General features: G+C 53.2%; 1 protein-coding gene and 1 long non-coding RNA gene across 11 annotated transcripts in view; one reads left to right on the top strand and one right to left on the bottom strand.

The window, feature by feature from the left end:
• The window catches only part of LOC139017202 (uncharacterized), a 425767-nt gene that overhangs the window by 69970 nt on the left and 334313 nt on the right, over window positions 1-21484 (bottom strand). The window lies entirely within an intron of this gene.
• MICAL2 (microtubule associated monooxygenase, calponin and LIM domain containing 2) overlaps window positions 1-21484 on the top strand; it is a 207781-nt gene that overhangs the window by 102753 nt on the left and 83544 nt on the right. For 9 of the 10 annotated variants that reach the window (XM_070425266.1, XM_070425263.1, XM_070425264.1 and 6 more), the window contains 12 exons: window positions 322-579; window positions 1777-1892; window positions 2674-2800; window positions 3406-3496; window positions 4533-4680; window positions 5664-5863; window positions 6255-6361; window positions 13478-13549; window positions 16947-17096; window positions 18853-18975; window positions 20104-20310; window positions 20536-20637. In XM_070425266.1, coding sequence (XP_070281367.1) covers window positions 322-579; window positions 1777-1892; window positions 2674-2800; window positions 3406-3496; window positions 4533-4680; window positions 5664-5863; window positions 6255-6361; window positions 13478-13549; window positions 16947-17096; window positions 18853-18975; window positions 20104-20310; window positions 20536-20637 — 1701 coding nt within the window. The remainder of the gene's footprint in view (window positions 1-321; window positions 580-1776; window positions 1893-2673; window positions 2801-3405; window positions 3497-4532; window positions 4681-5663; window positions 5864-6254; window positions 6362-13477; window positions 13550-16946; window positions 17097-18852; window positions 18976-20103; window positions 20311-20535; window positions 20638-21484) is intronic. The other variant, XM_070425269.1, reaches the window with a different exon arrangement.

The following is a 21484-nucleotide window of genomic DNA, read 5'->3' as shown; positions in this document are numbered from 1 at the left end:
CTACGTGAGACTGTTCTTTTGGAACTTAGTGCCAGGAAAAAATTACCTCCCTGAGGAATTCCAATGCTGTTTTCTTTCTGATAAGGGGAGAACTGTGATATATCTCATTTCCCTTTTGCCTTGGATGCTTAATCACAACTCCGTTAACCCTCACAGCTGGCCGATTTGGTTCCTCTTTCTTCCCTTGGCCCTGATTTTCTTTGTCTGCTTGGACTAGTCTCCCTGTGCAGACCCCTTCCAAGCCCTTCTGCGAGGGAGGGGGTGCCAGGCCTGGCCCTTGGAGGGGCAGGCGGCCGCACTGTGCTTCTGTTCTCCCCGCAGGACTACATTGACACGGAGATGCTGCTGTGCGCAGAGAACGTGAACCAGGACCACCTGCTCTCCTACGCCCGAGAGGCTGCGGACTTCGCCACCAACTACCAGCTGCCATCCTTAGACTTCGCCATGAACCACTATGAGCAGCCGGACGTGGCAATGTTCGACTTCACCTGCATGTACGCCTCGGAGAACGCGGCCCTGGTGCGCGAGCGGCAGAACCACCAGCTGCTCGTGGCCCTGGTGGGCGACAGCTTGCTTGAGGTACTGCCGGCATGTGGGGCCCCCTCACTCCTGCCTGAAGAGAGACCCCCCGTTTATGTTTGCCCGGCAGCCTCTGCTGTCACACAGCCGGGGAGGGCAGGCCCTCGGCCAGTCGGGACTCCACCAAGCCCAGCGTGGCCTCAGATCCAGCCCTTCCACTAAATCCAGGGGAGCCCATGTGTCTGTATCGGCCAGAGAGCTTTCTCCTCCTCCTGGGGTGCTTCTGGGCTGACCTCTTTGCGGAAGTACAAACTCAGGGGGCCTGGTCTGGACTTCAGGGCGTCCTTCTCAGAGCATGTGGACCCTCAGCTGGGCCAAGATCCCTTCCTCATGTGGGTGGGTCTTTGTGGCCTTGCAACATTGAGGTCACGTAGGATGCAAGAGAGGCATGTGGGCCCAAAGCCCCGGTTCTGTCCGTGACCTCCCTGCTCAGAAGGCTTCCCAGAAAATCCGCAAACACTAGGATCCTCAGGTTACATAAATGCTTTCAGAAGGGCTCTGTTTTTATCCGTAAGGGAACCACTAACCAAAATGTGTTTATGTATTTAACCCAAGGTGAGCATCAAATTCCCAACTGTGCTGTGGGTGTGCACGGGACAGTCTGGTTAGAAGGGAGTTTGATGACTCACCCCTTGCTCACCATGGTGTGTGGACTACAACCTAAGCTCCTTGGTTAAGCACTCAGCACCTCACCCCACACCCACTTCTCAGTGATTACTCTGCTCCATAATCACCGCTGAACCCACACCACACGGACCCTTCACCCATCAGGCTCTGCCATTTCCAGCCACCAAGACTTTGCCCGCTATCTCCCCCCATCCCCGCTGCTCCTGAATGGATTAAATCTGAATCCTATGCATCCTTTCAGTCAGCATAAATGCATCTTTTATGAAACATTCCCCATCCCCCCCCCCCCCCCCCCAGGGTGGGAGTTTGCCTCTGCCTTTTTTGAGCCCCAAAGCGGTTTTGCTGTTCCTGTGTCCTAGGCCCCTGTACCTAGGGCTTGGGTTGTGGATATTTGTATTTGTGGTGAATCTTAGGGGCTGTCCAGTAACCTCTCCCACCCCACCCCTACCCCCTGCACCCAGCACCCCCAGAGCCTTGCCTGGGTCTGGCAATGGGAGAGTGCTGGATGGAACTGGATAGCAGGCTGGGAGTTGTTAGAATCACCCTAAATTTCCATTTTTTTTTTTGCAGCCCTTTTGGCCCATGGGCACAGGCTGTGCCCGCGGCTTCCTGGCAGCCTTTGACACGGCCTGGATGGTGAAGAGCTGGGACCAGGGCGCTCCTCCGCTGGAGCTGCTGGCTGAGAGGTGAGTGTGTGGGCCGGGCTCCCGGCTGGGGCAGGAAGGGAGCACAGCTGGCTGCTCGGTGGCACCTGGATGAAGCCTCGGTCCCCTCCCATCTGCCTTCCCACACGTAGCTTGATCATCGGGGTCCCCAAGGAAACGTTCTCCATCACGATCTACCTCCTTCAGTGACTTTCTCTGGGGCCAGGACCGTAGGTCCTCAATGCCAAAGAAATTTTCATCCAGGGTAGCCCTGAAGTTGGGGTTCCAGCACTGCTCAGTTGCCCGGGACCCGGAAGAGGTTTGGGGAAGTTTCCATGGGAGCGCTGAGTGCCCCACCCTGTTGGGGGCTGGTTCTCTGATCCCCCAGGAGAGCCTGGGCTTCCTCCCAGACCCCTGCTGTTGGCCACGTGGCTGTGACAGCTGGTGGCCTGGGAGCAGTAAGGACTGGTGGGTGGGGACAGGCTTTGGCTGGTCTTGGGTGTGGTGGCCTGTGGTCATGGGGGATAGGCCCCAGAGGCCATGTGGCTGAGTGGCGGTTATAACAAAACCACAGGTCCCTGTGCTGCCAGCTCTGCCTGGGGGAGGTGCCAGCTTTCCCACCTCCCGGGCTCCTTCCTGCCTCCTCTGCACCCCTTGAACCTCCCCCACTTTGCAGGTCTCAAGAACCACGAGGGTCAGGCTTTGCAGGGAAGGGTTATACAAACACATCTAAGAAGCCCTTGAGAGCTGGAGAGGGTGGGGGTGGCGACCAAAGCCTCAGGCTTCAAGAGCAATCCTGACCCCATGCCCTGCCTCCCTCCAGAGAAAGTCTTTACCGGCTGTTACCTCAAACGACCCCAGAGAACATCAACAAGAACTTTGAGCAGTACACGCTGGACCCTGGCACGCGGTACCCAAACCTCAACTCCCACTGTGTGCGGCCCCATCAGGTGAGTTCTTCCCTGGGATCTCGTCTGAGCCCCCTGCACTGAGTGGTGGGAAGAAGGGGTCACCTGAAATCTCATCCCTGGGACCAAGGCCACCAAGGCCTCTGGGCCCTACGGTGACTCTCGGGGAGTCACAAGAGTAATGTGGAGTCAGCACCTCTGTGGCCCACCGGAGAGAAGTAGAACACATGTAAGTGGACGTCCACATTTGTACATATATTTACACACGTTTGTCACCATGCACACCATGTTGCTAAGCATACCTCCCTCAGTCTACTTGGTGAATTTGAGTCCTTTTCAGCATCATCTTAGAGTCCTCTTATTCTCTCCCATTGACTCAGAGCCTCTCAGTCAATAGCTCCAACAGTGGCGTGCATTTTAAGTTAGCCCGTGACCTATATTTACACTTGAGTGCTTCCACATCTGTGTGGATAATTGCGGCCTGTCGCTCTGTATCTCAGGTGGCCTGCATCCCCTCGCTGAGGGTCCAGCGGGAGAGGAAAGGAGTGGCCGATAGATACTAAGTCAAGAAGGTCAGGTGCCGAGGCCCTGAGACTGGAATGTGGGGGAAGACTGGTGGGCAGCTGCGTGTTCTCTCTTGCTTGTAGGTGAAGCATTTGTACATCACTAAGGAGCTGCACCACTCCCCCCTCAAGAGGCTGGGCTCCATGAGGAGATCCGTGGGCCTCTCCAGGCGGGGTAAGCCGCCCTCCCGGGTCCCTTGGGAGGGGCTTTGCAGGGAGGAGGCTGCCCGGGGGCATAGAGGACCTGGGTGGCCTTGGCCAGGCTCCTCTCCTCTGCTCTTCAGTTTCCCCTTCTGTGACACCGGGACAGTGACGCCCTATGTTATAACCACCATCAAGGCGTTCGTATGTGCTGCACGCTTGGCACATTACAGTGAACTGCGGAATTACTTCCCTAGGACCTGCTCTCTTTCTCCCTTCATTTCCAGTCTGGGGTCTGCCTCCCCAGCTGGACAACAGGCTCCATGTGCTCCACTCTTTTCCTGGTCATCCAGGGCCTGGCACAGTCCTGGGGGGCAGGGATGATACAGGAATAACTCCCAGCACCCATCAGGCTTTGCTCAGGTCACCGTCCTGCTTAAAGGCCCCTCTGGCCTCCGGTCACCCGCCCAGACCTTGTGTCCTCCCTGCTTTTGGGCTCACTCAGCCTTACCAGCCACCCCCCTTCCCTCCAGCACCACGTGCCCCGCTGCTGCCGCCCGTCATCAGCCATGCTACACACGGGGACGGGTTTTCTTGGTCTTTCCACGGCGCAGTCCTTTCTGTCTTCCTGCAGCGCCTTCTTCTGTCTGATGAATTGCTAGACACTTTTTAAGAAGCAGCTCACATGTACCCTCTTTGTGCCTCTCTGTGGCGAGTCCCGGCCCTGGCAGATGCCGGGCAACCCCGCTCACATGCTCCCCGGCACCCTGCTTCTCCATCATTACAGCACCTCATCATTGTCACCCGCATACGTGTCTGCTTCCCCACTGGACAAGATGCTGGCCGAGTCCGCATCGTCCCGCCTCTGTGTTCCAGAGGGTCTTGGGGACCTGCTATAGGAGAGCATGCTTCCTGCCCCAGCAGCCTGCCCTCCCGCCATGCTCTCCACAGGGCCCCTTGCCTTGGTGCTATTCCCCATGTTCCCAGCCATGGTGGCAGTCAGAGAGCGGTCCCCAGGGGTCCCTGAGATTTCCCCAGAGCACCTCACTGTCTGTCTCCCGTTACTGCAGAGTCAGACATCCGGCCCAGCAAGCTCTTAACCTGGTGCCAGCAGCAGACCGAGGGCTACCAGCACGTCAACGTCACTGACCTGACCACGTCCTGGCGGAGTGGCCTGGCCCTGTGTGCCATCATCCACCGCTTCCGGCCTGAGCTGATGTGAGTCTGGGGCCCAGCTGGGCCTGCCAAGCTCTTCACTGCCCACGGGGACCCTGGAGACGAGGGGAACCAGGACTGTTCAGCTAGAGGCAGAATCTTCAGAACTTGGTTCAAAATATCTCTCTGCATATTTTTGATTTGAGTTTTTCCTTAAGCTTGTTTTGTTTCCCCTTTGCACTGATGAATCTGCCCACAACTCCTTTGATCTGTGCTCCTAATATGTGACTCAGGCTCAGTGGTTACCCGTCTCCCGCCCCTCCATTTCCACACGTGGGAAAGTTGAGCATTCCCACCATGGAGCTCTACCCTTAGGCAGGAATGATGGGCAAGACCTAATTCTGGGGGGAAATGTGACGGTTTACAGCCCAAATAATTAGAGCTGAGACCCAAATTGACTAGCTGTGTACCATTGGGCAAGGCGCGTGGCTTCTCTGAGTTTGCTTCTTCATTTATAAGTTGGGAAACATGTCAGGTTCATTAGGGAGATGGAATTATGTGAGTACCTCGTGATGTTGAAAGCACAATGCATCGATTGAGGTTGTGTTTAAATCACTGTGTGCGGTGTAACCTCACGCCCACGAGCAAAGGCATCCAAAGGGCTGAAAGGAAACCTGCCAAGGCGTTATCGATTGGTACCTTTAGGACGTGAGGTTGCCTTGAGAAGGGGGTGACTCTCACTTATCACTTTACAGGTTATAAATCACTTGATCCTTTTTTGACAAGAAGCCCATGTTAGTTTTGTAACAAAAAGAAAACAAACGTGAGGGAACTATCTACAGGCAAAGTAGCTCATGCATTTCCCAAAGTGGCGTACACCATCTTGGGACAGCCGTGACATTCTCGTGGCCCAAATCTGGACAGTGTTAGCTTCTTGTGACTGAGCTTCCTGGGGAGCGGGGTCAGGGTGTGATTCGGGACCCGCTCCTTCACTCCCCCCACCTCTGCCTCCTCTCCCTGAGTTTCACCTCGTTTTGATTCTCCAGCAACTTTGACTCCCTGAACGAAGATGATGCCGTGGAGAACAACCAGCTGGCGTTTGACGTGGCCGAGCGAGAGTTTGGCATCCCCCCAGTGACCACGGGCAAAGAGATGGCGTCAGCGCAGGAGCCCGACAAGCTCAGCATGGTCATGTACCTGTCCAAATTCTACGAGCTCTTCCGGGGCACCCCGCTGAGGCCTGTGGGTAAGCACCTGCTTCGGACCACACTTCGCTCTGCCCTGGAGCCAGCTCTGCCCTGTGCCGTCTCCGGCTGCCCTTCACCCTGGTGTCTTCTGTTCTGGGCTGACCCATGCCTTCCCTTTGGCTTTGAGGCCAAACAGGGGTGGGTCCCACACACCCAGACCCGTGTGTGTAAGTGGGTCTGTGTGTAGGTGATGCGTGACGCCAGGATTCTGGTCTGCCCCCGGTGTTGGCGGTCTCTGGTGGGGCTGCACAGCTCCCTTCCCAGGCCATTCACATCTTTAGTTGGGGGGAGAAAAATTATTTTGGAGGGACCTTATAGCAGTGACACCCCTGAACCCTTGGGTAGCTGTGGCAGGACCCAAATCTCAGCCATACTTTTACTTCCTAACAGACTCTTGGGGCAAAAACTACGGAGAAAATGATGACTTGGGCGTGGCCAAATCATCCCTTCCTCACAACTATCTCAACCTCACGTTTCCCAGGAAGAGGACTCCACGAGTAAGTTGAGGCTTGGCTTTCCTTTAACTGCTTTTTGCACATGGATGGCTGGGGGGTTGGAGAATGTCCTGCTCTGGGTCTGTGTCTGCTGATAAATCACACAGGAGACGTGAGCAAAACTCAGGTTAGTAACTGAGTGTTTTGGAAGCTCCCCGGGCACTTCGCTGACTTAGAAGCGGTTACAGGAAGTTCCGGGTGGATCAGCGTGGCCTCCTCGGTGGGGAGGAGAGGCAGCATCTCACTTGTTGAGCAGTTTATTTAGATCAGGAACACAGGGGCCATTGAGTGGCAGGGCGGTGATGCTACAGTTACACATCCTGTTCTATTCTTTTTATTTTTATTCATTCAACGAATGTCCGTTGGGCCCTACAGTATGCCCACATGAGGGCTGAACTTTTTGTTAGTTTTTAACGAGGAGAGGACATGCACAAAAATGACTACGATAGGCTCCTTACCTTTGAAGAGCTCAGCGCCCAACAAAGAGGTTCCCGAGCTTCCCTGACCTACGGCACCTGGCCTGTCTCAATACTTTTTTCACGGTGCCCCTCGATCTAAAGGAGTTCCATTTATTCAGTAGTTAAGTTCAAATATCTTATAAGGGCATTTTGCAAGGTCTACGGCAGACTTCACCATGCTTCCCTAGAAAATCCAAATACCCTGCGGCTCCTCTACGAGTTGACTGTGGTGCCACAGGGTGCCGTGGTACCCGGTTTGGGAATGATGGGCCTAATGAGAAATAATTGTATCTGAGTGACGGCATCTCTGGGGAAGGGGTAATACAAGTCGTCTTGCTTATTGTGCTCATTGTACAGATTTTAAAAAGGGGGCCCAGAGGTGTTAGGTGGCATGTCCTGGCCCAGGGATTGCCCTGGCTCTCAGCGCACGGGGAGCCTCCCTCGCTTGGCAGAGGGTGCAGGCCTCTGCCTGTCTCAGCCTCTCGCAGTTGCTGACAGTCATGCCATGCCCTGCCTCCCCTCCACCCAGGGTGTGGCCTCCCTCCTTTCTCTCAGCTGCTAGAACAGTGGTCACTTTTTCCACTGAGACCTGCTCTCCCTGGAATGTCGCAAGCAGTTGTTGGGCTAGCTGCATTGGATACTCAGCGCTCCCACACGCCCTGTCTACTGGGAGGGGTGGGTGAGCCAAGCGAGGGCTGGGGAGGAAGGTGCGCAGGTTTGCCAGGGTTTTCAGCAGAGCTCTGTCTGCTCTGCACCCCAGGGCGCCCCATTCAGAAGCTCAGTGTGAGGGCTGCATCGCCACCACATGTCCCGTGAGTGAAAGCTGTCCTCTGGATACCAGCCATAGGCGTGCTCCCGCCAGGCCAGTCACGTTTCCTCTGAAGCCCAAGGACCCCACTCTGGGCTGCCCCATCCAGGCAGCCAACGCAGCCTTTCCACAAGCCCTCTGGGCCAAGCGTTCACCACCTTTCTCCGTTCACCGGTTTCTCCCACCACATAGCCCACAACTGAAACAGCAGAAGGGGCTGGATTGGAGTTTAAACCTTCACTCACCACACCTCTGTTTATAGAGTGACTGAATGGAAAGGGCCTGGCCAGGAGGTGGGAATGGTCAAAAGTCAGCAGTCAGCAAGGCCAGCCGGGCCCCTGACGGCTGCTGGGCCCTCGCTCCATGTTCTGCTGGCTCTGCTAGGAAATGCAGGGGAGCAGGTATGAACCATGGCCGGGCTCCTCCAGCATGTGTCGTGGGCTGCCCATGGGAGGGCAAGTTAGTAAGGCCCCTCCCCTCCCTTCCCCTCCCCAGCTGCCAGAGGAGCACTGAGATATGGGAACGCAACAGCTCACGCACATTCACAACGTGGCATCTTAATCTGAAGAGAGTTCATTGCTTCTCAGTTGAGCCAGTCTTAAAAGCCTCTCTCCCTCCAGTTTTCACTGTTGGTGTTACATTTTTTTTCTCATCCCCAAATCTGCTAATGTCACAATCCCAGCAAGACGGACCAATATTAGGCAAAATAAGACTTTTCCTCCCCGCGGACTTTGTCGACATTTAGAAGGAGTAACTTTCCATCCACCCGCCACGAGGTGGTCCCTCGGTGAGTGGGAGCTATGGGGCTGCTCGATGAGCTCTGAGGACCGGCGGGTCCAGGCCTGTGGGAAGAAGAGCCTGAGATTCTCTTTTCCTTTTACTACCCCTGGGGTCTGCTTCTGCAGATCTGCCTCTCATCCCGTAAGCATCGAAAGCCTCAGGGCAAGCGACAGTTCCGGGGGACTCCAGGGCTCTTGTCACCACGCACTGCAGATGACCTGAACATATGTGGTCTCTGTCCTCTCTCTCCTAGGCCTGCCACATGTGGGTAATGCCTGTATTGACGGCCACTTCAGCCATTACATGCGTCACATGTGACATATGCACGCAGGGGGCCTGATCTTTTCCCCATTCTGAGCCCACTCCTTGGAGGACAGCACAGCCCAGAGGCTGTCACTTGTCCATGAAAAGCCCATCCCAGAAGCCGGGTTAGTGGCCCTGGGATGCAGATCCTGCTCAGCTGGCTGATTCTGACCCAGGTCCTCCTCCAGCACTGGTCCCCGGTAGAGTGGCGTGCACATGACCTGTGGGGGGCCTGAGTCAGCCTCCCAGCACTCCTCTCCATGAGTCTTCTGCACAAATACTCTGCTAAGAGCCAGGGGTTGCTAGGGAAGAAAGTGCTTCCTGCCCTGGCCGGTCTTACTCAGTGGTTAGAGCGTTGGCCCGAAGACTGAAGAGCAGCAGGTTCGATTCCAGTCAAGGGCACATACCTCAGTTGCAGGCTCAATCCCCGGCCCTGGTTGGGGTAAATGTGGGAAGCAACCAATTGATGTGTCTGTCTCACATCAACGTTTCTCTCTGTCTCTCCCCCCAACCCTCGCCCCTTCCTTCCACTGTCTCTAAAGAATCAATGGAAAAAATATCCTCTGGAGAGGATTAACAAAAAAAAATTTTTGTAAATGTGCTTCCTCCTTCCATCTATTCAACACACATTTACTGATGCCTAGTTTATGTTGAGTTCTCCCCTTGGAGCTGGGGTAGAGCAGTGAACAAGACAAGCAGGACCCTGACCAGGGGAGCTCGCCTTCTAGAGGGGCTTCTGCAGTTCCTCTCACTGCCCTTCCCCAACTCCTCTCCCAGAACCACCCACCCAGCAGCCAAAGCTCCCGGCGAGCTGCCTAGTACTTCTCAGTTGAGAGATTGAAGAAGGTTCGGGAGAGTCCAGAGGACCAGGTCCCGATGCTGCCCGCCCCCGCCCCCCGCTCTCCCCCTCCAGCACCTGTGGTTTTCAGGCAGAACTCTCCTGCCCTCTGTGCACCCACAGCCAGAGGTTCTGAGCTGGTTTGCAGCATGGCAGTGCACGTTGAGGCCAGGCAGACACGGCTTTAGGTCTGCTGGGGATTCATGTGCTTAAACCTCTTAGGAAGTTCCTGGGCTTGTCTGCAAGATGATCATAATAACGAGCATTGCATTGCTGTGAAGACATGGTCAACAAATGCGCGCTGCAGGTCTGACACAGTCTTTGGCACGCGGAAGGGGCAGGTCATGCCCTTTGCAAGTACTGATTAAGTAAAGATGCTCGTCTTCTGAACAGATGAGTGACACTAGTTGGATTGAACCAGGGGTGGGCAAACTTTTTGACTCGAGGGCCACAATGGGTTCTTAAACTGGACCGGAGGGCTGGAACAAAAGCATGGATGGAGTGTTTGTGTGAACTAATATAAATTCAAAGTAAACATCATTACATAAAAGGGTATGGTATTTTTTTTTTTAATTTTATTCATTTCAAACAACAGGCCAGATCCGGCCCTCGGGCCGTAGTTTGCCCACGGCTGGATTGAACCGTGGGTTCAGAACTGCAACCATGGGCGATGTAGCACTTAGAGCATTGGGAACAGTTTCCTGTGTATCGCATTCGCCCCTCGAGTCGCCTTCTAAGGGAGGCGGGGAATGTGTCCTCATCCCAGCGAGATGCGGAAACTTGGATGTAGGGAGGTTAAATTGCAATGCCATGTAGGTGGTGGATGTCAAAGTCAGAATTAGAATTCTAATGTCTGCTAACTAGCATTAACCTCAGTGACGGCGTCTAACACACAGCACTTCATGTTGTAAGAAATGTTTTACATAAATGACTTTATTGATCCTTACACCAGTTATGACAGTGAAATATCCTATAGTGAGGAAACTGAAGTCAGAGAGGTTAGGTGATTCCTGTAAGGTCACACAGCCAGGAAGTAATTCATGTCAGAACTCGAACCCTTGTTTCCTTTCTACGCTGCCATTGAAGAAGAACAGACTCTCTTGGCAGTGTCACTGGCCATCTTTCTAAATCTTATGGCAACCACCCTTCTCAACCAGGTCATTTGCCTGCAATGGCCAGTCTCTCTTCCTGTGGCCCAGATCTTAATTTCTCCACAATTAGGTTATACTAACTAACTAAATACAAAGCTTGTTTACTTTGGGCTAAATTCACATTAAGTCAGGCAATATGGGAACATGGTGATTTTGTGCTGATCAAATAAATGATCAGATTGGGAGATATATGCCTAATTTTTGTTTTTTTAGTGGAGATACCAATTAGTTTAATAAGTGATTTTTGGTGTGCAGAATCTTACAAGTCACTAGGACATCATGATTTAAAAAAAAAATGTTCAAGTGAAAGGGATGAAAAATATTAATAGGAAAAGAAAGTGAGTTACTGGTTTATTCTCACATTCTGTCTGACTGGCACAATAAGTATTTTCTTTCTCCTTGCAACCCAATTCTTTGTAGAATAAAATAGAGCCCAAGGAGATGGGGGTGCTGGGGCAACTTTAGTTCCCAAATAGAGATATACAAATAAGAAAAAAAAATACATAAACGTCTAGGTTTGCGTTTTCTCCACCGTTTAGTTTTAACCTAGCTCTTCATTGCTCACCTCTCCACACAGACCACGGTTTACTGTCCCGTGGCTCAGGCTGAAGCAGAGGTGCTTTCTGTGGGCCTGCAGCTAGCCCTGGCTTTGGACCTAGACAGGCTCTGGTTGTTGGAACAGTCACACCCACGGCTGTTGAATGCAAAAGAGAGAATAACATGTGTTGTTCTTTGAGGGAAAAGCCAAGTCTTCATTTAAGGTGGAAACAAACAAAAAACAATAGAAAACCCGAAGATGCTGCACCGTGTGTTCCTGCCGGGTGGGCAGGACATCTTGTGCTTCCACAGGCTGCAGACCCAGGCCAGCGAGGCATTCACGGGCTGCGGAGCTCGGGCCAGGCAGCCTGTGCCTCTAAGACCCAACGCTGTTGCAAATAGGTCATCTGTTTCTCTTGGTGTTTGCCCAAGCGTTGGGCCTGAAATAATTTCCAGTCACAGAATAATGAGTTATTGGGAACTGAGGAGAATGTGGGAAGGGACGGCAGGGCCCTTTGATCTGTCGGGGTTTTTGTTTTTTGTTTTTGTTTTTTTGATGCCTGGGTCAAATTTTTAAACAAATATTAATGGCTAAGCTCTGGTTGATCTCGTCTTTGAAAATATTAAAGGTCCTGGTAAATACGGGGAGGGGTCAGGGGTCAGGGGGAGTGTAAGAACTCGGGAAGCAGGTGCTTTCTGTTGGAAGCCAGTGAGCACACAGCAGACCGTGCTAGGGACTTCAGCGGTAGTATTGTTGCTGTTGCTATTATGTGGTATATTAGCATCTATTGTAATAACAACCAAAAGTATTAGTGCTGTTCCAGAACAACTGGGAGGTAAAAGAATCCTCTTGTGATTGGGCAAGTTTAGGGTGTGTAGGGGTGATGGGGTGGTACCCCTGGGTTGGAGGGGAGAGAGTGGCCAGCCGCCCTGGCTGCTGCATCCCAAGTGGAACCAAGGCCAGGATTTGATTTGGGCCTGCTGTGGAGGGCCCTCTGAGGGCGAGGAGGCTCCCTGTAAGAGGGAGACATAGTTGTGGGGTGATTCCATGGTCCTCAGGGGGCTGGCCATTTGGAGAAGGCCCCAGCTAGAGACTGTGGTAGAGAGGTAGGTTTAACTTCATTGTCAAGAATGGACTCATGCTGAAACCTGTTTGGCTCAGTGGATAGAGCATCGGCCTGCGGACTGAAAGGTCCCAGGTTCGATTCCCGTCAAGGGCATGTACCTGGGTAGCGGGCACATCCCCAGTAGGAGATGTGCAGGAGGCAGCTGATTGGTATTTCTCTCTTATCGATGTTTCTTACTCTCTATCTCTCTCCCTTCCTCTCTGTAAAAAATCAATAAAATAAAATAAAAAAAAGAATGGACTCATCCTGCAGTGTGCAGGGGAAGAACTAAGTCAGCCCTCACACCCAGCCCAGCCCAGCCCATAGCAGCAGCACAACCTGTGCAGTTCCACTCATTCCTTTGAGGCTCCAGCCTGACAGCGGGTGCCCGTGGGTGGTCCTCGCGGAGGTGATGTGATGGGCGTGGGTAGTGTGCGTTTCTCTGGGTGTCTCTGGGTGTAAATGTCCAGATTCGGGCAGCAGAAAGTAGGCTGTAAAAGGCTATTGGTAGGGCAACCACGTAATTTATTGTCTAAACCAGATGCTTTTGAGTGTGAAAGGAGGCACTATAACGATGCCGGGGACAAAAAGCGATGAATCACACAGTCCTGGGCATACCGGCTGTACACTCGCCGTAGGGTTCAAAGTCTGGTGCTCCTTTGAAGTTAAACGACCTCGCACTGGTAGCTGGGGTGGTGTCTGAGTGGCCGTCACATCCCTGGGCAGCTGCTCTGAGCCCCAAGAATCCTGCCCTTGAGGTGAGCCAGCGTCAGCCCCTTGTCAGAGGTGGTCTCATAGGCAGCACCGGAGGGGCTTCAGCAGGCCTGGAGGCCACTGCCTGAGACCGAGGTCGCATTCACCGCGGGGACGATCCCTGCCCTGTCACAGGGCGTCTGTGCTTTGGGATGTTTCAGCTGGATTTGGGGATGTGATTCCCACCCCTTCTGACAGAAACTGGCTCCCCAGGTGGAGCAAGGCCCCAGCCCCTGCGCCCGAACAGAGCTCTGGGTAAAGGGTGAGGTATGTCCGTCTGTCTCCTGGGCAGGCAGGACGGCGGGCCCAGTGCTGGTTCAGGGCTGTCAGTGGATCCGAGGTCCTTGATGGTCCTGAGCTCACGGTGCTCTCTTGGCCTTTGCAGGTGGACAACCAAACGGAGGAGAATAACGACATGAACAAACGGAGGCGGAGAGGCTTCAACAGCCTGCACGAGGTTCGTGTGCACAGCATCGGTTTCAACAGAGGCCGGCGGCCTGACAGCCCGTGGCCACAGGCCCAGCCGCCCTGGCCCTCCTTGCTCTCCTCTCTCTGGAGCTGCTCAGTCCCAGGCTTGACTTGGTGGAAAAACAGTCGGGTTCTGGTCCTCGCTCCACTAGTTACTAGCAATGTGACCTTAAGAAACAGAGCCAGCCAGGGTGGGGCTCACGTCTGTAAAATACAAATGATACATTTGAAATGTATGAAACCTGGCAGGATTTTTAAAGATTATATAAGATGCTATGCAACATGCGGGGCCTGACCTATGGCACCTATGCTGATCAATATGTAATCACTATCAAAAGTGAGCAGTGAAGAGGCACCAGCTGTCCGGCTTTTCTCCCAGTCATTGTACCTTTCGTGTTTTGTGTTTTCTGCACTTTGAGTCTTAAAGGCCACTGTCCCAGTGCCCGCAAGTGCCACCTTCTGGTGACAGGAGAACATTACAGGCTACTTTGTCAAAACCAGGCACCAGTCTCTCTCCTGCTACTGAAAAATTGATCAGCAGAAAAAGAGGGTATCAGTTCCGCTTCCCCAGGCAGCTCTTTAAAGAGACCTGAGATATGCCTTCACTTGAAAAGGCCGTTCAAGTCCCAGCAAAGCAAGCCCAGGTGTTGTCAGTGAACTGCAGGAGGCCAGCGCTAGCTGATGCCACGATTATGACAGAGGCACGTTGGGGCGTTTGTATAACACATTAAACCCGGGTTATAGGGCTTAGAAAAGACTTCCATCTGAAATGTGTATATTTATGACATTGTGTACATGTCTGTGACTTGCTTCATGGGGAAGCCTTGACCGGGATCAGCACCCTGGTCCTCACAGCTGAACTTTGTAACAAATAGAGCCACCAGGCCCACCATGGGAGAGAGGGGCGCTGCCTATGGCTCAGCCCGTTTTCTGGGACGCTCGAAGGGAAGCGCTGATAAGGCCTGCAGTTCCATTCATGTTTTAAAATGTGCTCAAACTCGTATTATCCACTGAGTTCAAATCACCCTTGTCTGAACCCTTACTAGAATTTCTTTGGGGGAATCCCTTTAAGAACTACTGCTTCCTCGTCTCTTGGTGCTGCTGTGAGCCAGAGCCTGCGAACCGGGAGATGATTGAGAGGAGGAAGCAGAGGCTGAGTGACAGGAGGAGAGATGTCCATTTCCCTGGTCACGGTGTTGGCTCTCGCCTGTGTGCCTGGAATTTGCTTTGGCCTCCACCTAAGGAGCGGCCCTTGCACGCACTTTGTCTCGGGTGGGAGTCTGCTCCTGCCTCTCACGTGGGCCTTATTTGAGGGGCCGTTTGTGCTCTTTCTGTTGGCGGCAGCGCAGGCGTGGAGTGTGGAAAGAAATCGGTTGCACCTGTCCCTTCTGAGATGGCTCTGGGCTGTTTTCTGAGCCCAGCTCTTTTTCCTTCCAAGTCAAATTTACCCAAACCATAATTCTTTCTCAATTCTCACTAAGTGTGGGCCCAGAACCGACAGCGTCAGCATCACCTGGCAGCTGGTTACAAATGCAGAGTCTCCGGGCCCACCCCGGACCAACTGAGCCCAAACCTGCTTTTGAAGGAGCCCCTGGTGATTCACGTCTGGGAAGTGCTGTCGGCATGACCCACTGTCCCGGTGACGTTGGCCTTGTACAAACAGTGACCTCCCCAGTGAACTCACCTGCTCTGCACGCCAGGCTGGGTGGCTGTGCAGCCACACTTCCCACTTTGAAGTGCGGAGTGACTCCGGTTGGTGTTTGTCCAGCACTTCAGGGTGGCTACACAGACAAGGTTTCCCACGGGGCTGCGGCTCTTAGGGGTCTGTTAGAAAAACAACGGACTGTGGCTTGCTGCTTCCCCGGAATTTCTTTATTGTCCTGAGAATATCTGCCCCAGAGATTTGTTGTCTCCTGGGAAAGCAGACTGCCCACTGGACATACCAGTGCCATTTTCACCCCGAGGCCTGTGGGGGCAGATCCTATGGGAAGGGGAGACGGACATTCCGTGAAAACTGGTAATTTTCCAAGTTTCCTTTGTAGCAGATGAGCTAAAGAAGCCTTACATGGGACTCCATTTTAAAAATATGTGTATTTTTATTGATTTCAGAGAGGAAGGGAGAGGGAGAGAAAGAGAAACATCAATGATGAGAGAGGATCACTGATCGGCTGCCTCCTGCAAGCCCCCCACTGGGGACCGAGCCTGAAACCCGGCCATGTGCCCTGACCGGGAATCAAACCATGACCTCCTGGTTCATAGGTTGATGCTCAACCACTGAGCCACGCCTGTTGGGCTGGAACTCTATTTTATAAAACAGCATAATCAAAAGAACACAGCCAATGTCTCACCCGTCATTAGTCACGTTGGTATCATGTACCCTGGTATAAAGCATCGAGAGGAGCCCTTCACCTCCCTGGCTTCCTTCTCCAAAATCCATAACCCGGCCTAACCACGAGGAAGATCAGAGCACCCGGATTAAGGGACTTTGCACACAGAGCTGACCCATCCCCTTTGAAACTGTCAAAGTCGTAAAAGACAAAGACAGATGGAGAAACTGTACAGAGAGGAGAGAACTAAGGAGAAATCATGACTTAATTCAATGTAGGATCCTGGGTTGTATCCTGGAACCAAACAAGGAAGCGTGTGGAAAAACTGGCATAGTCCAAATCGAGTCTGTAGTTCATGGCAGCACGCCGGAGTGGATTTCTTAGTTACGGTGACAGTATCAGGATTGTTCCCGATGTTACCATTACAAGCAGCTGGGTGAAGGCTATGCAGGAACCATCTGTGCTATCTTTGTCGTTTTTCCATAAATCCAAAATTATTTCACAATTAAACGTTGTTTTTAAATGGTAGCACCAAGAGAGCGGGGCAGGTTGGAGTTGGGAATGGGTGCTGAGGAGGAGGAAGATGCCCAAAACCTGTGCCTGACGGACACCCTTCTTGCTCCCTTCACACGCGCACGCGCGCGCACACACACACACACACACACACACACGCTGTTCACCTCTTGGGAGCCACAGGATGTATTTTGAAAATGATTTTGCTCACTGCTTCATTATTATATTTGATTGTGTGTGTGTGTGTGACAACCATGTGAAATGGGTTATGCTCCCATTTTACAGATGCAGAAACTTTAGGGAAGTTCATTGCCAAGGTCACTGGGCTGGGAAATGAAAGAGTCAGGATGCAAACCCTAACTCTCGGGCTCCCAAGCCTGGCTGTGCCCGTCCTTGGGCATCGCCTGCTGCTTGTGCCTCACTTCCTGAGTTCATGGAGGGTCTCCTTCTTCAGGAAATTAGTCCCCTGTCCTCAGCTCCCAGGCCCCCTCCCTGATATCTGGGTTCTGGGACCCAACCACCAATGCACTGATTTGGATTTTGCAGCGGCCAGCCTTTTCCAGCCGGAGTTTGGGCTCCAGTCAAGAGGGCAGCGTCAGTAAAGAAGGTGGGAATCAGAACAAAGTCAAGTCCATGGCAAGTCAGCTGCTGGCCAAGTTCGAGGAGAGCTCTCGGAACCCTTCGCTCCTGAAGCAGGTGAGTCCCATCACTTGCTCACTGGACCGGCCTTCTTGGTGACCAGAACTGAGAAGCCGGCAGAAATGTTCCGGCTAGGGATGGATTTCAGGTATGCCAGCCACGCCTGGCTCAAGCAAGCCTTCTTCTAGACCAGGAGTCAGCAGGATTTTCTAAAAGGGGCCAGGTAGCCAATACTTTAGGCTTCAGGGGCCACCTGATCTCTCTTGCAGCTACTCAGCTCTGCCATTGTCGCATAGAAGCAGCCGTAGACAATACCTCAACAAATGTGCATGCATGTGTTCCAATAAAACTTTATTTACAAAACAGGCTGCAGGCCCGATTTGGCCAGAGGCCCACAGTTTGCCACACCTGTTGTGCATGAGAGAAGAATCCTTTCCCTAGTTTGGTTTTACTTTGCAACCATGACTTGGTTTGTGGCCATTGATGAGATGTACAGTAGGAGGAAGCTTTAGAGCAGCGGTTCTCAACCTGTGGGTCGCGACCCCTTTGGGGATCGAACGACCCTTTCACAGGGGTCGCCTAAGACCATCAGAAAACACATATATAATTACATATTGTTTTTGTGATTAATTACTATGCTTTAATTATGTTCAATTTGTAAACATGAAAATATATCCTGCATATCAGATATTTACATTACGATTCATAACAGTAGCAAAATTACAGTTATGAAGTAGCAACGAAAATAATTTTATGGTTGGGGGTCACCACAACATGAGGAACTGTATTAAAGGGTCGAGGCATTAGGAAGGTTGAGAACCACTGCTTTAGAGTGTTGGCTGCCTGGGAGAGCACCAAGTCCTTGGTGAGAAGACCCACCCAACCAAGGGGAAACTGAGTCACGGGTCTTAGCTCCCTGTGGGCCTGCAGCAATAGGGACCAACTTCCCAAGTGTTGTGGTGCCTCTCCCTACTCCCTCGGTCAGGTTGGCAGGGCTGAGTGTCTGACCAGGGTCAGGGTGAGGCTGACGGCAGGCAAAGCTGAGGTCGGGGAGCAGGCCGAGCTGACCTCTCCTGGACTCTGGCTTGGGGTCTGCGCTGCATGGCTCAGTTGGCTCCCCCGAAGGCCTCTGGGAGGCCACTGCCACATCACCAAAGCTTGGGGGTTGGTCTTTCTTTGGAGAATACCTGTCCCGCGACAGATGAGGCTCCTCTCAGGAGGAGGGCAGACTCTAGGTTAATTCAGCTTTTAGGTGATCATAGAGGTCCCCCTGGCCTTGAGGTGGACCATGCTCCTCCAGACAAATGGACCTTCCCAGGAAGCCAGGCTTTCATAGAAGGGGGTCATGTCCTGAGACTTCCTACTCTAACGTTTTGTCTCAGTTGCCCCTCTGCAGGCTGGGTCCCTCGCAGCCCTCAGTGTTGCTGGAGCTTCTCCCATAAGGTTCCTGTCCCCTGGTAGGCGGGAAGCTCTTCCATTTCCAGGAGGCTCTGGGGCCGGCCACCCCGGCTGGGTATGGGCTCTGGCAGGGCCTGTCCAGTGTCCGGGTCTGAGCCAACAGCAAGGCCTCCCTGAATTCACACCTTGCCCCTGAGGAGAGGACTCCGGGACTTGCTGTCGGCCTGCGCAGAGAACCAGGGCTCCGGGTTCCTGGCGGGGGCCCCGCCGGACTTCAGCCCAGGGCATGCTCGCTCTCTCTGTACCTGAAAACTCTCGCTCCCTGCCTCCCTTCCTGTCCTCCTCTCAGTCTGACTCAGCCTTTTCCTTCGTGTTTCCTGCGGCTGCTATCCTGGACTCCCCGTACTCCTCCCAGGAATGCCATGTCTCGGGGATAGGTAAGCCTGTCCTTCGCTCATCCTCTGACCCTCCTGCTCACTCTCGCTGTCTCCAGCCGGAAGAGCCCACGGCCAGCCCACCGCCTCCTCTGAAAAGGCAGGTAGGGCTCCTTCCAGTGGATGGGGTCTTGGTGAAGCCAGAGGGGCCCCTGATGCAGAGGGGAGGGCTCAGTCGGCCTCTGCGCACCCAAGTAGGGCTGATCATAGGTTTCTCTGGGAAGGCAGGCACAACATGCGGTCCTTCAGCCAGTCGCGGGTATCAGCTGACCAACCACGGTGCTTCTGGTGCGCTGTTTGCCTGGGGACACAGACCGCACCACCTGGTCTGCTGTCTGTTTTGTCAGATGCCCCAGAACACAGCTTTAGCTGCAGACCACATACATAGGCTGACGTGTAAAGGGATGAGAAAGTGGCAGTGATGGTGGAATGAGCGTAGGTGGCCCCTTGGCTGCACGCCTTGAAGGGGGAAGGCTGAGGTGTGGCTCAGGCCTCCTGGCGCCCGAGTAGACAAGGCCCCGCGTGGTGCGCAGACGCAGTGGCAGCCGGACACTGTGGCTTTCCCCAGCCAGCATCTCTGGGTTTGGAATTTGCACAGACTCACTGTTTTGACCACAGCATTCAGAGATGGCTGGTCAGCATGAGACGTGTGTGCTGCTTCTGGGCAGTGGAGGTGGAATGAGGTCAGTGTGGGTATGAAGCAGAGATGTCGTCTTAGTGTATAAGAATTACCTAAAGAACAATTATTTTTTCAATTAAAAAAAATGGGTACTTAAAAATACCAATATCTGGTGCCCATCCCAAGACCAATTAAATTAGAACCAATGCAAGTCAGGCCCAGTCTTGGGTAGTTTGTTAAAGGGCCCCGGTGGCTGCAGTGTGAGTCTGGGATTGAGAACATGGGTTGTACAGGTTTTGATTTGGTGGGTCTGGAAGGAGGCCCAATAATCATGTTAAGGAGGATGTCAGATTTATATAATGTTATTAACCAATGTTATCTCAATAAATTAAGTTAAAAAGGAAATGTAAAAAAATAACAATAAAGAAAGCAAAGGAGAGATCAAGTGATTCTGATGCAGATGGTAGACCATCAGCACCTGAGGTTAGTTTGGAATCTTACTCAAGGTGACACCTAGTGCGCCCTGGGCCCCTGGTCCTCCTGGGGGTCCTCATGTTGGGGGGCGATGCAAGGGCCCTAGTAGGGAAGGAAGCTTGATTTGTCTTCTCTCCAGCTCCCCTCTGTGGTTGTGACGGGGCATGTGCTCCGAGAGATAAATCAAGTGTCCACCGGTGGCGAGTGCCCGAGCCGGCCCCGCAGAGCCCGAGCCCAGTCTGACCTGCAGCTGGGGGGGCGAGAAGAAAACCCTGCCTGCCAGGGGGCGCTGGCCCTGTCGGGGGTGCTGCGGCGGCTGCAGCTAGTGGAGGAGAAGATTCTCCAGGTGAAAGCCTCGCCCTGGGCCCTGCCTCTGCCCGGGTCCGGGGTGCCCTCCGTTCCCCTTCTTCCTCTGCCTGCCCAGGGTGGGTTCCTTCTCTGCCTGTTCGTGCCCTGTCCCCCGTCCTATGTGTGGGGAGTGAGACAAGCCTGCCTGACTGCCCCCTGTCCCCCTCCATTCCAGGCTCTGTCACTCTCTCTTTTTCTTTCTCCTTTCTCGCCTTGGCTGCAGAAGAGGGCTCAGAACTTGGCCAACAGGGAATTTCACCAAAAGAACATTAAGGAGAAGGCAGCTCACCTGGCCTCCATGTTTGGACATGGGGACTTCCCACAGGTAAATGGGGTTCAGAGCCCCAGGAGCCCGTGAAGCAGCCGCGACTCAGTCTCTGGAGCTCCGTGTCCTCCTCCCCACGGCTTTTATAGCAGGAGGCACGATTCATCTGTCAAGCCGCTAAAGAGTTCAAGGTGCTGTCTTAAAAAGATGCAAATAAGAACACTCAAAATAGGTAGATAAGTCAGAACAAAGGGAAAACCAAGAGAGAAAAGTGAGCTCAGATCAAAGGCAAACGTTACTGAACAGAAACACGGGCTGTTAGACACAAAGAGGAAAAGCTGCTCAGTTGCAAGAATCACATGACAGCGCCTTTAAGGTGAAAGCAGCCCAGTTGCTCATGATGTTTGGGGGCCGGATGGAGAATCTCGCCGTGGCCTTGATCAGGGAAACACTGAGGAAGAGGTCAGCCCCACTCCGTAACCTGTACTCTGCTCCCCCAAAAGGCAGTGTGGTGCCAAGGAGAATGGCTTTGCCTTAGAATACAAAGCACAACCCTCCCTGACACCCTCCCCCCGCCCCCCCCAAGAGCCAGGCACTTATTTAGAAACTTGCAGAAAAGAAGAACGTGTGCAGGCAAGGAGATGAAAGAACTGATATGAGGTCCCACAGCGCCTGTATGTGTGAGGCGCTCTCTTGCAGCAAACCTGGTCTCTAGAACATTCCTGTCTGCTGCTCTCACTCAGTCTCCTCCAGACCTGAGTCCTCTGCTACTCGGCAGAGTCACTGGCCTGGGAAGGAGGCTTTGCATTTATTTAGCTCAGTGGTTCTCAACCTTCTGGCCCTTTAAATGCAGTTCCTCATGTTGTGACCCAACCATAAAATTATTCTCGTTGCTACTTCATAACTG

The sequence above is a fragment of the Myotis yumanensis genome, unplaced genomic scaffold, assembly GCF_028538775.1.
Source record: "Myotis yumanensis isolate MYYU_CA2020_CCGP unplaced genomic scaffold, mMyoYum1.0.hap1 SCAF_10, whole genome shotgun sequence".
NCBI lineage: Eukaryota > Metazoa > Chordata > Mammalia > Chiroptera > Vespertilionidae > Myotis > Myotis yumanensis.
This window is presented reverse-complemented; position numbering and strand designations above follow the sequence as displayed.